The 16,140-nt window shown below is 43.5% G+C and overlaps 1 protein-coding gene across 1 annotated transcript in view; it reads left to right on the top strand.

Annotated features, from left to right (window-relative positions):
* The window catches only part of CNTNAP1 (contactin associated protein 1), a 123,312-nt gene extending 108,832 nt beyond the window's left edge, over nucleotides 1–14,480 (top strand). The window contains exons 20-24 of the mRNA XM_088480857.1: nucleotides 4,102–4,232; nucleotides 5,119–5,212; nucleotides 8,869–9,099; nucleotides 9,641–9,685; nucleotides 13,244–14,480. Coding sequence (XP_088336983.1) covers nucleotides 4,102–4,232; nucleotides 5,119–5,212; nucleotides 8,869–9,099; nucleotides 9,641–9,685; nucleotides 13,244–13,440 — 698 coding nt within the window. The 3' untranslated portion in view covers nucleotides 13,441–14,480. The remainder of the gene's footprint in view (nucleotides 1–4,101; nucleotides 4,233–5,118; nucleotides 5,213–8,868; nucleotides 9,100–9,640; nucleotides 9,686–13,243) is intronic.
* The last annotated feature ends 1,660 nt before the right edge of the window (nucleotides 14,481–16,140 follow it).

The following is a 16,140-nucleotide window of genomic DNA, read 5'->3' as shown; positions in this document are numbered from 1 at the left end:
AAGAACTTGAGACCTTCATCAGGCTTTTTGTATCATCTTCTCAGGATGATTGGGTGGACCTTCTACCATTGGCAGAATTTTCTCACAATTTTAAGTATCATTCGTCATCCAAGTCCACACCCTTCTTCACTGTCTTCGGTAGACATCCCCGAGTCCCTGACTTCGAACATCTTCCAGCGGTAGAAGTTCCGGCAGCAGTCAAGGAGATTGAGTCATTTTCAACCCTGTGGAATAAGATTCACCATTCCTTGGTACAATCCTCAAAGAATTACAAGAGATTTGCCGATAGGAAACGTTTGGCTGTTCCCTTTTTAAAAGTTGGGGATAGGGTTTGATTATCTTCCAAGAACACTCGTTTGAAGGTACCCACGATGAAACTTGCTCCACGCTTTATTGGCCCCTATCGCATCATTAAGATAATCAATCCAGTAGTGTATAAGTTGGAACTTCCTCCACAAATGAAAATCTGCAATACATTCCATATTTCTCTTTTACGTCCTCTGGTGCTCAATTGATTTCAAATTGTTCCTCCCAAATTGCCTCAAGTACAGACTTTACAGGGTACTGAGTTTGAAGTGGAGAAGATCTTGGATTCACGCCTTTAGTTTAATACTCTTCAATACCTCATCGATTGGAGGGGCTATGGTCCCGAAGAAAGGGCTTGGGTCAAGGCTTCCGATGTGCATGCTCCACGGTTGGTCCGAGACTTCCATAGGAAATTTCCAAATAAGCTTATGGGGTGTTCGGTGCCCACCCTGAAAGGGGGGGGTACTGTCAGGGCTCTGCCGGGGATCAGCGCGGCCTTACCTCCTCGCCGGCTTCCTTTGATCTCCCGGGTGGTCGGGCAGCTGGCGCGGCGGCTGAGAGGACGCTGAGCATTCTCCCCGTGCGTAGGGGACTGCGGGCGGTCCGGTGTCTGGACTCGGGGTTCCCGGCATGGGCGCCGCCATGTCAGTCGGCCCATGTGACTGTACTTCTGGCCTGGGATAGGTGAGCGTCAGCTGATCGCTGTGCACCTATCAAAGGGTTCTGTGGGGTATATAGCCTGCTTCCACCTTTCTGCAAACTGCCTGAACAACGGTTGTCTCCTAGTCCCTAGTTGAGTTCCGGTCCAGGTTCCTGGCGTTCTATTTCCTCTACAGTGTGTTCCATCTCTGCCTGTGTGCCAAGACGTTACTGTGATCCCTGTGCAACAGTGAGTTACCATCTGCCTGTGTGCTAAACGTGTCTCTAGTGAACTTCTTGCAACAGTGTATTACCATCTGCCTGTGTGCTAAACGTGTCTCTAGTGAACCTTGTGCAACAGTGAATTACCATCTGCCTGTGTGCTAAACGTGTCTCTAGTGAACCTTGTGCAACAGTGATTACCATCTGCCTGTGTGCTAAACAAGTCTCTAGTGAACCAGGTGCAACAGTTAATTACCATCTGCCTGTGTGCTAAACGAGCCTCTAGTGAACTTCATACAACAGTGAATTACCATATTTGCCTGTGTGTTAAACGTGTCACTAGTGAACTTTGTGCTACAGTATTGCCAGACTTCTTTACGTTGTTTGTGGATCACTCCACAGTGCCTTAAACCTTAGGCATCTCTTATTAGGGCCACGGTTATTTGTGTCTCCAATTCCCACTGAGCTCGGGTACCTGGTCAAAGGACCGCGACCTGCTCACAGGGTGCAGCTAAGCCCAAATCCCGATTGGAGGGGTCACTGGCGAACACCATCCTGTGGGTTAGACTCCGCACCATTGCCCAGGTCTCGTCAACACTCGAGAGCTGTGGATGGGGAGAACATATATCCAGGCCCCTCGCCTTCGTTTCCTCCCGCAACCCGGACCCAGAGTTTCCACTCCCCCAGCGCCAAGCGTGACAGCCCCTAGCTCATTACTAAGGCAATGGCTCAGTAGGCACCCAGTAAGCGTAGAATGCCTCAGCCTCCACCCTCTCTTTGAGTTTGCATATAGCTGCAGGATCAGGCACATTATTGTGGATAAGCTAAAGTTAGCAATAAACACCCTAAACTGCCTATCTCTTCACATTGAAAAGAGCAACCCTATAGATACACTTAGATTGTGTGCTTCCAAAAAAATTATATAATAATCCAAAAATAAGTGCATATCATCACAAAACAAATTCTATTTGCTTCTTAGGTCAGCATTTTTCTCCATTACTAAATAAGCAAATTGTACTCACTGATAATTTAATTTGCTTGAAGTACTCCATTGCGATGAGCAGGTTACTATTTAATCAGCTAGACACAGGAAAAACGTGACATCCTGCAAGATACAGTATATACTGTAGTGGTTCTCCTCCTTGAGTTGTCTGTAAGTAGCATCACAAGCCACCTCTGGAATACATATAAAGAGATACCATGGGAATACAGTATTGGGACTGCAATAAAGTACTTAGAGGAAATCAAATTATTGAAAAGTATAATTTGCTTCCTTTGTCTCGATGGCAGTGTTAACAAATAGGATATACCCAAGCAATAAGCCAGGCTGGGTCCAAAGACCAAGCAAACACAGAACAATCCATGCATATAAAAGTATTTATCGATCAAGTGCTTGAAGAACTTTTGTTCCAAATTGGGCAATATGTCCAATAGAATGTTTTAAGAATATATGAGTCAATGACAAGCCTGCTGCTTTACATAGATCATTTGCTGAATCCTGGGCCATGTGTGTCCAGGTTGAACAGTAGAATGCACCTTCAGTATTTTTTGCAACACATTCCCCTATCATGTTAAACAATTTCTTGATTGATATGAATGTGGAAACGACATGGGCAAAAAAGTTCATAGCACCACTATAACTGCATACATGTTCAAAGATGGTTCCTTGCACCATAATACTTCAAGTTCCTCCAGTCTACTAGCAGATGTGATTGTTACCAAAAATAGGCTCTTGAGTGCTAGTCATTTAAGCAATGCTTCTTTTAAAGGTTCAAAGGGTTCTGATACTAGATCATCTAAAACAAGATTAAGGGCCTGATTTAGAGATGTACGCTAACCCGATGGCCACTTCCTTGTGGCTATGCAATACCGTCATCTCTGAATCAAGCCCTAAAGTCCCACAGTTCTACAAAGTTTGATGTGCAGACAATTTCTTTTCCATGCTTGAAGATATCTTCATATTGCTTCATCTAACACTAATCTTGTGTCTAAAAGCTTGCAGGGTGCAGAGACCAGATCTTCTAATGTTCTAAGGGCAAGACCTTTCGTTCATTTTCTTGCAGGAAATCCAATTCCTCGTGTATGTTAGCAGTGACTGGATCAAAGTCTACATTTCTTACAAACTCAATGAATGAAGAATGTTTATTTCTTGCTTCCAATAGTATTCTAATCACTTTGCTTTACATTCCTAAACATAATGCCATCAATGACATACAGTAGTCACTCTCTGGGCTTTTATCATCTTCCTCTAAATACCAGTTTAGATGTGTTTCTCACATAGTATTAGGTGTACTAAGCCTTGGAGTGAGAGAAAGTGGAGAGAGATAAAATACCAAACTACACCCCTAGAGTTTAACAACAATGGGTGTTCTAGCTTTTTAGATGCAGGCTCTGGATCCTTGCTGCAGGTCATGTATCAGCAGTGCCGCTAGCTTTCCTTATGAGTTCTATGGACGGTGACACAGAAGTGATATCACCTGCTTAGTATTCCATTCTCCTTATCAGCTAACAGTTCCTTGCGTTTACTAACTAAATATAGTAAATAGCCCAAAGAACCACCCTTGACCCAGTGGGCATGACTGATTGCACGACACCGCGACCATACATGAAAGCCCATAAAATAAGAATAACAATAAAAATAAATCTAACTCAGCTCATTGCTCCTCTATGAAGAGACACGATAAAGACAATGACAGATTGGGGAATTGCTCTCACTACTATATATATATATATATATATATATATATATATACATATATATATAATATATATCCTGCCTATACTCCGCCAATTACGGATTAAGCAATTTGTTAGGGCTGCCATGGAGACTGAGGAGGAATTTCATTATTAATACACTCACAGTTTTACATAAAATAATGAAGTTCATATCTTGATCTACTTACCTTTTTCCTTTCAATGGCTGTGTTATCACAGGAACCTTGCAGTTGAATTACCAGCTGCGAAGCAAAAGTCCGAATGTCTTCCAGCTGAGTAAGAAAAACATGACAGATGGCAGACCTCACAGGGTTAACATCACCAGGGACTACCGTACGCTTTACATTCAGGTAAATTGAAGCTTTGTACATTAGGAGACATTGGGCCTGAGTCGGACGCAGCAGCGATGTTGGACGCAGTGGAGCATTTTTTTTCTTCTGCGCCTGTGTCCTTATAGCGTGCACACAGTCTGATTTGTGATTGAGACGCCAGTCTCAGAAATGTTCAGCCTATACAGGAGCTGAAAGTGGACATCTCAGTACAAAAGGGAAAGGCTTTGTAATGACATTAGCAATTCATGTCCAGCTGCCCCCGACTCAGACCAGCCCATTGTGTGATCTCCTGGTCTCCATTATGGACTGCATTTAGCGCAGTGCTCTTGTGCCAATGGGGATTAGCTTGTTTAATGGAAGTCATACAAAATATCATATTTTTATATTAGCAGTGCATATTTATCATATTCATTTAATATTCATTAATCTGGAGGATTGCGGTACGGCTGTTTAAATGAAAGTGTGTAGGTGTCATGTAATCATTGGTTAATGCTGAGGAAATAAACTGCGGTAAGAGTGAAACTGCCTTTAGACATGTTTTAAATCTAGGTGTAAATGTACAAGCAGCACCTTCAGGAAGAAATTTCAGGATTCAATGCATGGAGAAATGGTGACTTGCAAAAGCAGCCATTTTGTAAATTCACCCCCTAGCACAGGGGTATGTAACATGCGGTACTCCAGCTGCTGTGCAACTGCTGGATGGAGGCCAGAGTTAGCCGCCATGGAGAACTGGATTTGAGAAACACTGTTCTATGTGCTTTTATAGTCTGATCTGGTTTAGATATAAATCCAACAATAGTAAGTGTAAATCACTGTTAGACTAATTACAAGCTGGATGATACCATTTTGATCACCATATCAAATGTCAAAATTTGGGCGTGAACATTAATTCTGCTCCTTACAGGTGGACTATTATGATGTGGTGGAGAAACAGTTCTTCTTGTGGGAAGACCCGAAGTTTGACACCCCAAAAGCTCTTTATCTTGGAAGAGTTGTGGGTCAGTATTTCTTATCCTATCCTCTGTACATGTATGTCATTTAGTTTTGTACACACCTATTACCCATATTTATTAGCAAACACATCCTAAACAAACCAGTTCTTGCTTTTCTTAGTTTGCCATCCATATATTTAAATAGTAATGTCTTTCCTCTTTGTAAGTACATCTCAAATCTTCACATTTTGCCAAATAAACGCATTGGTCAGTGATTGTCATTGAAGCACACCTGTCTTACATGGTGGAATGCAGCTCATCAGCTCACTAAAGGCCCCCATACACCAGCAATCAATTGGAGAATTCTGCATTTTGCAGATGATTGTGTAAAAAAATATGCAATGTATGTGGTTCACAGATCGCAGATTCTGATCAGACAGTGAAAATGATCTGCAAATAACTGAAAAATATCTGTAATGTATGGGCGCAGATCGGTGGTTTGGGGAAACCTTTAAATTGGGGAAAAAAATCACAGAATCTGTGAATTATTTTTGTGTGATTGGTGATGTATAGGTACCCTTTAGTGCTAGAGACATTACTGAGACACTGTATAACTTTGCATCTCATGCCTTAGTAATGTCACTAGTTCCTAGTGAATTCATGAATATTTATTTAGACCAAAAAGTTGCAGCTGTCACTATATTTAGATAAGAGATATACTAAAAATCCTGGTCTGTTCAATGCTGAATGCTCTATATGCCCGACTGTCTGTTCTCACATCCTGCAGCAACTATATATTCTATAGCATCACATCTGTGCTGCATACCTGCCCCGTACTTACCTGTCAAAGTGGACAGTCCGGAGGGGTCTGATGATGAAATTCGCACTGAATCTAGTCATCGTAGCCGCGCCCCCTGCCTTACAGAAAGTCGGCAAGCATGCTGTGCTGCCCTGTCATCTCTGCATTACTATAATGTGCTGTATAATGGTATAACATAATGGGGGACATTTATAAAAAAAAAAAACTGGTGCAAAACAAAGGTTACTTTTGTTCCCCCATAGCAACTTACCAGATTCAGTCATTTTACGAGTTAACGCCTCCTTTTTCTTTCCACCATTTGTCCTAATGACAGCCAATGTAGCACAATATAGCACATTATTACAAAGTTGTGGTGTGGCAGCATAGGTTAGACACAAGCTGTCGGCACATCAAGCAGTTGGTAAGTGAGGTGACAGCATTGCGCCTGGGTTACATACTGTGGCTAGGGCTGTCAGCACCAAACACACCCAGCACAGGACAGGACAGGAGGTGATTTAGAATTGCTATTTAATAGCTATACCTAAACCATTGGCTTAAGAGACTTCATAAATTAAAAAGCAGGGCTGGGTATATGTAAACTAACAATATGTACAATATATATATGTAGCAGCACAAATCACTACGAAAATGGCGTGGCGGCCATTTTCCTGGAGATTTGCGAAAGCACAGTTGAGGTGTCTCTGGGACCATGGTACGGGTGCCATGTTACCAGAGACATGCACATGTGCAGTAGAATCTGGCACAATGCTAGCATCTACTGCACCACAGGAGGGCCCCCTCCCCTCTTCAGGGCCACAACTAGGGGGGGGGATAGAGGTGCACATGTGCCGGAATGCAGGGGGTGAAAACGGGATGACTCACGGTGGCTTGGGGGCTGCAGAGTCAGAAAATGGCCATCCAAAATGGCCACCACCAAGGAGGCGACAGATGCTAGAGGTTCTTACTGGACCTCTAGTGTCTGTCTCCTCCTTGGCGGCGGCCATTTTTGGATGGTCATATTCAGCAGATTCCATGTGGACTAGCCGTCCGCATGGACTCTGCTGAAAATGGCCATCCAAAAATGGCCACCACCGAGGAGGAAACAGACACTAGAGGTCCTACTGGACCTCTAGTGTCTGTTAGGCCAGCGCAAGTGCCGGGAGAAGATGCTGAAAGCTGCATCTTCTCCCATGAAACCCCCTGGCAATGAGCATAAACCCCATGGCAACGAGCATGTAACCCCTGGCAACGAGCATAAACCCCATAGCAATGAGCATGAATCCCCTGGCAACGAGCATGAAACCACATGGCAACAAGCATAAACCCCATGGCAACGAGCATGTAACCCCTGGCAATGAGCATGGAACCCCCTGGCAACGAGCATAAAACCCCTGATAACGAGCAGGTAATTTTAAAGTAATTAGAAACCTTACTGTGGGGCATAAAATGGTGTCGGGCAAATATGTAAGTGGCACTTTGGTAATAGGCATTACAGTGTGTGGCATAATGTGTAATGGGCATTATTGTGTGTGGAATATTGTAAGTCACTATATCAGGGACATCTGACTAGTGCACTGCCTTATGGAGGAGCAAGGACAAAATCCAGGTACAGGAAGGGAGGGGGCGCAAAATTGATACCTTGCACCGGGTGACAGATATCCTAGTTTCGGTCAAAACGGGCGTTTTAAGGGTGTGCATAATTAACAAAGCAGCGTCGTCGGCCACGTCACTTGGTTGTCTCTTAGCCTGAAATGTTCGCATGATTGCGGTAGGAAAATCCAACCACAAGCACTGCGAGCAGTTCAGACGCCTTTCGATGTACTCGATTAATCTAATAAATAGCGGAGATGACGTATGATGCGAGCGGCCAGGGGTGTCTTTTCAAAATAGCGAGCGCATGTTTCGTTCGCTCGCTCAGACATAGAGGCGTCAACAGACCGCAAAGAGCGAGCGTTCAATTTAAATAGCCCTCACCCTTTTTCTGAACGAGCGAACGCAAATAGCGTCCGGCTCTGAATCAGGCCCTTAGAGCGTAATCTTGATGTTCCCTGCAATACATTTTTGAAAAGAAAAATCATATAACATTTGTCAGATGAATTAAAAGAACACAGGGAATGTATACTGTGCTTTGTGAATACAATTTGTACATTCACTCCCTGGCTTACATTTGTATTCATGAATCTGCAGCTTCTGTAGTCAGAGCAGAGGTAACGGTCAATGAAATGCTGGGAAACATACATGCAGCCCAATAGCGATCATTGCAAGTGATCGGCAGTTACCTTCATTAAGAAAAGAGATGCTGCTTGGAAATTAAGAGGGGAATGGGAGTTTGCCTCTCCCAAAGTCAACCAGCCCCACTGAGGTGTGGATTCTTCCTTTCCTCCAAGGGTGGTGAGGGCTATAGTCAGGTGTGGACTGGGACTGTATTTCAGCCCTGGCAGTCCGCCTTAGGCGCGGGCGCTCGCGAAGGGGGCGTGCCACAGGTCATGGGAGCCTGGCCTTGTGGCACACCCGTCTCCCCATCACTGACGCCCCTTCCCTCACCCTGAGCGCATAACCTATATCCGGCGGCGTGGAGTGGAGGGCGGGGACCCTTCTGTCATTTGCCAGAAGTGCCTGATGGCCAGTCCAGCCCTGGCTATAGTAATTATCAAGATTGGGATCCCTGGCGTGGCAACCAAATTTGCAAGCTCAGTGTTTCCAGTATAACGTAGTTGTCAGGGATCTTAAATGTCCAACGGAACATAGAAACCAAACACAGACTTTTTACAAATAAAGTAATTTGATTATGATTCCCAAAGCCCTCGTTTCCAACTTTATTAATATTTTTTTTTACTATTTTGGTATATTGGGTAATGGTCTTCTGGACCTAAAGAAAAATATTATGGTTATTGTTGACATGCTTCTGATTTTCTGCTTTTAGAGACTGGTGCAATGGATCCAGAAGTGCAGAAATTTAACACGCCAGGTTTCATAGGATGCCTAGCAGATGTGCGCTTCAACAACATCACACCAATACGAGATATCTTCCGATCCCGTAGGGCGTCAGCAATCATCACTGTGAAGGGATCGCTGGTGGAATCTAACTGTGGCGCCATGCCCTTGAGAGTGTACCACATACCATATGACCTGGACCCATGGTACATTGGGGCAGGTGAGGTGCAAGAATTTATAGTCTGTGACGTCTATCTCTCTAGGGATGCTATTTGTTTTACATAGAATCCCCAAATTTGGTAGTGGTGATTAATTCAGAATAACAAAAAATAAAGTTTAACAACTTGACAACATGCTATGGAATCAGGTAGTAGTGGCATTCATACTCCAATTCACCCTGGTCAATGTAAGTACCACTCAATTCAATATACTATATTAATGTAGTATAGTATCCCCTAAAGTGTCAGACAGAGCAGCACTGGTCAACAAGACTCCTGTGAAACACTTCTTCAACAATTATGTTGCTAAAAAAGTCAGAACGCAGAATTCAACACAAATAGCCACTAAGAAGATTCATGTTTATATGTAAATATTATTTTGACAGATTTTAAAGATGAATTTTGTATGTATTACTGTTATGATTTGCATTTCTGTTTGATTTCGGCCAGCAGTTGCCATGATTTTGTCCAGCATGTGGACATGGCTGGTATATGCTGGTCTGTCTGAAGAACCTCAGTAACTTGTTCTGTTCTGTCTTCTAGTATTTCCTCACGTACATGACGATGGGCTCGCCGGGATTATTGCATGTGAGTATAATTCATTTCCTAATATTTATGTAATCATCACACAGGATAAATCTAATACGATAACCCAGGGGTTTGGAGAGAAGGTCACTATTGTAATGTTTTATGCTTGTAAGTATGGGACACTCTCATAATAGAAGGATCCACAGCCATGGCACTCAGAATAAAAGGAGAGAGCAAATATATACCACAGAATGGCCATAGATGTTTCAACATTTGGTGCATAGAGCACCCCTCCCGGGAGGGTTAGGTTTAGGGTGCGGGGAGGGGGGGTTAGGTTTAGACACCCCTGGGGGAAGGCTAGGGTTAGGCACTAGGGTGGTGGGGTTAGGGTTAGGCACCACTAAGGGAGGGTTAGGTTTAGGGGGGGAGAGGGTTAGGGATAGCCTTTATACTTACCCTGTCGGGATCTCCATATGCCGGCCTTTCCGGCATCGGTATTTCATCCGCCGTGCTGACGTCCAGCAGTATAACATACCAATTTATGTAGTCATGAAATGCCGACCGCCGGCTTTCCGACAGTGAAATCCCAGCATGGGACTAATGATAGACGTCTAAATATGACGCCTATCATTAGCCCCACACCGAAAACAGGACGCCTGGCATACCGACCGTAGGTAAGCTGGGCATCGGGCGTGGATAGGCATGGGGGGGTGAGAGGGGGGAAGGTTAGGGTTTCCTGGGGGATTTGGGGTCAAGCAAACCCCCCCCTCCCCCCGGGAGGGTTAGTCTAGGGCAGGGATGGGGAACCTCATTTGGTGTGGCCCTCTGAGCTTTTGTTCTGCTAGCCTCATGTGGCTAGCAGGGTGCCTATAATGGCACCCTGCAGCCAGAATCTATGCTGCAGTGCCGTCTGGAGCATCCTTCAGACAGGCTCTCATCATAAGAGTTCCTAAGTGAGCTGACTGTCCATCAGGCTGATAGCTTGTCACAGGGTTTGGGAGCTGGATGCCTTTCTGTGCAAGTCTGTTTACCTCTGCAGCCCTCCATGAGGAGTGGAGAATAGATTTGTCGGCTTCACATGAGGCCTGGTAACTTATTTTATCCAGATTAAGACCAAACGGGACTTCCCAAGATTAGGGAAAAAAATTTTGAACTCTGTATCTCCCATGGTCAGGGCCAGAGGAAGAATGCCTGCTTAGATCCCTAGGTCATTTGATGAGCTCTGTAATAACTTGCAGCTTGGGGGTGCACTTGTAGGTGATCGTGGCTACTGGTCCACCTCCTCACATATTGCACACAGACCATCAACCCCAGGCTGGTCATTTTGGGTGACATTTGGAGCAGGCAAAATATGTTGGCACTATCTTTCCTCCAAGCTGGATGTACACTCCTTCCCAAATATAGTGAAAATGAAACAAAAGTACAATCCAGTGTGATATGAACTGTCAAAGACAGGAAAGAGCCAGCAGAATATCTATCCTACCATACACCTCACCACTACTGCAGCCCCCAAGCTGGCTGCTATTTTCCTTCTGATGGGCTTGTCTCACTGGAAAGTAACACCAAGGAAATAGTCTCAAAAGGATGGCACCTCCCTCCAGGGCCCAGCAAACTCTCAACACTGGGCACCCTGCACCCAATTCTTTTGTGCAGGGTGGTTCAGAGGGCTGTAAAACAACTGAAATCTGACTCTGACCAGGGAGCCACCTACATTAATATCTTTCTTTGTCTGACTGCTGCATTAGCACTACCGTCACTACCTGCAGTGGCAATGCCGCCTCCTTGAGGCAATGCCCTACTGGAACCGTGTTTCAAACAGAATGAGGTGCTGATCCAGGCATCCAAAGCAAGGGCTGATCGATAAGTTGAAAATCAGAATAAACTAAAACTAAGTGGCTGCACGAGGCCGTCAATAAAAAAAAAAAGTCTAGATCGGGCAAGATATACTGAAGGTCCATGTAGCTAATAAGATGTTAAAGGGGGAGGAGCTTAAACTTTTGCTAATAATTTGAAAGTGTCCTGGATCCTACCACTTCACTCTATACCCCAGTGTCTCCAGTGACAACCATAGGAAAAATGAGAATAGGGACATATACTTAGCAAACCTAATTACAAATAGTATATCAATACTGTCCAAGTGATGCTGATCTATTTAACCATGGTCTGTGCCCCTGCTATATGGAATAGCTCATTTCAAAAGGTATTGTGACACATTATACCAACCCCCTTGACTTTGAAGTGGAGTCAAATTACCGCTAAAACGTATGTAAACAAACCATATAAAAATGTACACAATATGAGATAATATCCCCACACAATCATAATACATGGGGGTATATCAACACGGCTAATTATCGCGCAGGTCGGGATTTAATTAGCGGGGATTACATGCGCAGGTGTCCCCGAGACCCTGCACGCGAGTCTCCGCTGTCGGGCTTTACCTTGTACCTCATGTAGGTGCGTGTTAAAATCTGCGTGAGGCCGCCCTATCCAGCCTCACGCGAGCAGGTATAACACACTGATTCCGCAGTTCTCGATGAATCAGTGTGTTCTCGCGCGGGAGCCCAGTTCTAATGACGCGGGGTAAAAGATATTTAATTGAATAGCTAATCCCCGCTTTGCGTGAGTTTTGCCCGATAAGTAGCCGCGGCTGAAACCCAGCGGGTAATTGGATATGCCCCATGGTGTCAAATCTAATAATGCAATCTATTTACTAACAAAATATATGTATAATATAAAACAAAAACAAGCTATAGTAATATCAGATTCATTATTATGCATAGCCTCAGGTTTACTGCTGTTGATTTAGTGATAATAGGGCCTATTGTTTGTAGCACAGGGAAAAGAGAGAAAACACTAGCAATACAATATCTTCTAATTGTTCTTTAATTATAAATGTAAATGATACAATTTAAATAATGCCCACACATGCTGCGGTATCATAGCAAGTAGGTCAAAAACAACACAGATGCCCAATAGTGATTTCTTGTAATCGATATAATCATTATTTGGCATGATGGGAAATGGCTGCAATAGGCTTGTGCAGTCTGACAGCACGAACAGGCCGCAGTGAAGGCAGAAGCGATTTGGATGCTTGCCGTATGGAAAACACTGGGGCCTAGAGCAAGGGTGGGCAATTAGCGGCCCCCCAGCTATTTTTGAATTATAAATCCCAGCATGCATTGCAACATTTCTAGCATGGCAAATAGCAAAACTGTGGCAGGGCATTCTGGGATATGTAGTTTTACAACATCTGGGGGGCCGCTTATTGCCCACCCCTAGCCTATAGTCATGCTGTCTGTGTAGAGAGCTTGGATCAACATACAAGAAAGTTATGTCTATTTAAAATCATTCAAGGTTAGAGGTATCTTAATGCTAGAAGGCTGAATTAAAGGTTTAATCTGTATATTACAGTTATCAGTTTCAAGGGTCTCAGCGGGTTTAATTCCCTTTCTCAATATATACGGTTATTAAAAACATGCACTGCCTTCCATATTTTTAGAGGGCCATTTTTATTTTATTAGATATATGCTCCATGTTTGATGTAATAATATGTTAAATACTGTAGTAATGACAATATAAGGCGAGTAATCCAAAGTTTTTTCTTCTTCTAATCAGTCATAGTGATCTTCCTCTTCCTCATTGCTGTAGCCGCATTGTTTCTGGTTTACCATTACTTTCACCGATATAAAGGTTCTTACCTTACCAATGAACCAAAAGCTGTAGATGCTCCGAGCGCTCCAAAGTCTTCCATGAGGAAAGAGCAACCCCTTCCCCAAATTGAGGAGGAAGGGGCAAAGGCAGAATCATCCTAGGGTATCCGTATCCTGGAATCAGCAGCCATCTGTTCATGGGAAGTCCGGGAACTTTTGCCAATAGCACCTTCAGATACTCCTATTCATTGGTCCAGAATATGTTTGGGGAAAGTGGGAGGTTGGACCTCAAAGTAACAAGTAGAATGGACTGAGAAAGCTAGAAGTATCTTCATCCAGACATGTCGATGAGCAGCAAGGTCTTTGGGGAGTGAGTATACCATTCATATTCAGTTGATACCCTGTCTGACCCACTCTCCAAACTACACAGAAGGTATTAAGAGATACTTGCGTTACTTATCTCCATCACTGTATTTCCAGTACTGGGAATAATGTTGATGAATAAATATCAAAGTATGAAAGGCAATTGAGAACACTGAAGTTTCCATTAAAACAGTGGTCAGCAGGGGTTGGGCCTTGATATATAAAAAAAAGAAGACAATCTTTGTGCTTGCATCTACAACATCAGTACTACTGAATTTATGTGTTTATCCCCTAAATGACTTTTTTCTTTAAAAAAAAAAAAAACCTTCTTTGTTATGGCCTGAGTACAATCAAACCATATGCCGTTCTGGAAAAATTAGTGATGGGTACATTAAATATTGTACCAATCATTAGGTTACTCACACCCTGGATATCTGAGAAATGATTACAACTAGATTACAGAATAGTGATTATTAACCCTGCCTCTGGTGCATGATTTCCCAGGTTCCTACACAATCACAGATGTAATTATTAGCAACACGCTTGGATTGTTTTTAACAATGAGCCAATCACCAATACACCTGAGCTCCTGCCAGGAAATCTGGAAAACATGCACTTTTGGGAGTTTGAGAACTGGACCTCAGACTGGTCTAGAAGGACATGCCTTGTGTCATGTGTGAGTACACTAGAACTTTCTATTTTGGTTTCATGGCTTCAAGATTTAAAAAAAAGAAAGAAAGGAAGAACAAAATCCCAATATTGCTAGAAGTATATCCACAGTCCTTCTTTTCTGGCTTCTTTCAAACTGGTAAAATGCTAATGTTACTCAATTTAAGTAATGAGGACCATAAACCTGAAATCCTGAAATGTAAAGATTCAGGTGTTTGTCATGTCTACAGCTGTAATCACTCGATCGTGCTGCATTTGCCAATAGGTGTGTTTACAGATTTCCTCTAAATAAACCTTCTAAGTGCACTGTAGCACAGATAATGGCTGATAGAGACCAGAAGTTGTAAGCAAGGGGGATACATATTTGTTATTGCTACAAGCAGAGGAGCTTTAGCATGTGGCACAGTACATAGCAGCTGCCCCTTCCTGCTCAGCATGTATCTGACTATTTATTTCTTTTTCATCTGCTAAGAAAAATGGACTTAAGGAATGAAAAAAATGAATTGAATGTTAGTTTGAATACGGATACCCCTTTCACATCGCTATGCCGGGTCACACCCGGGATTTTGTTCACGCATCCATCCCGGGTGCAACCCAGCTGAGACACCTTTCAGACTGGCAGCCCCGTGACCGCCCTCACATGGTGATACGGCGCTTGGAGATGAGATCTCCAAGTGCCGGCTCTCCCTATACTTGTGAATGGGACCCAGGTCGCCTTGACCCTGTCTACCTGTTCACACTGCATCGCAAGCGGGTTGACCCCTGGCCTTTTCACGCAGGTTATTGCGCTTGTAGTGGGAAAGGGATATGAGAGACCTTGGTGATGGGAGGTACATCTGCAGAGCATGGGTTATGAGAGGATGGATAAATTGTACAATGCTATGCCATTTGCAGATCCTTGCATGCAATACAATATGCTCTCGCCCCTAACTTCCAGCTTACCTTAATATTCCAGTTTTTCCTCTGATAAATTGATGAGAGGTGTCTTATAATTCAACACACGGATAACTGGAATAGTTAACTAATTGATGATGGGAGCAGACCATTTCATGGTGTCCTGATGGACAGTATGTATTACATTCTGCAACAGTCTCTGGTTATGTAACTCTGTAATGAAGTTTAGGTTCAGTGTCCTTTTTAATAGAGTTGTGCTATCCTCAGACAATAACACAACTTAATGTCAGTCTGGGAGGCACTAAAGCAGCAGGTAGTGGCTTCATGTAATCACATGATGCTCATTGCTCACATCCAATAATGGCCAAGCCTCTAGCCCCAGGAACACCCCCTGCTTCAGAGTCATCAGACTGCTTGTGAGATTAGGTGCTTTAGGTTGAGGGGGTTAGGGGGAGGGGCGTGTTTGCCCCTTAATGTTGTATGTATCTACAAGAATAGTGCATTTTACAGCAAACTATTCCAACAAGGAATCCTACCAGGCAATTCTAAAGCTAGCTACACACTATGCAATTTTTTGGGCCGACCTGACATTCGGCTCGATTTTTTAGCAACTGGAAAGTCACGATATCTTTGCTACAATTTCATTGAGAAGTCTGCAGATTTTGTGGCTCATAGATCGATAATTAGGTACACATAAAAAAATCGTAGGCAATATGGTCTGGTAATTGCGGATGCCCACACACTGCACGATATCAGGACTTTTTGGTTGATCTCTTCTGACAAGTCTGACCGAGAAAATATTTGAAGGAGAGCATTTGTGGACATTTTTTGACCGTTTTATTGGCGAAACGCCAAACATTGATTGTGTCTACACACTACACAATAAAACAGGCTGATCATACGATTATTGGCAAATTGGCCCAATAATTGTATAGT

Source organism: Taudactylus pleione, unplaced genomic scaffold, assembly GCF_031769625.1.
Source record: "Taudactylus pleione unplaced genomic scaffold, aTauple2 ptg000256l, whole genome shotgun sequence".
NCBI classification, from domain to species: Eukaryota; Metazoa; Chordata; class Amphibia; order Anura; family Myobatrachidae; genus Taudactylus; species Taudactylus pleione.
The sequence above is the reverse complement of the archived record's forward strand: the minus strand, read 5'-3'. Positions and strand labels throughout refer to the sequence as shown.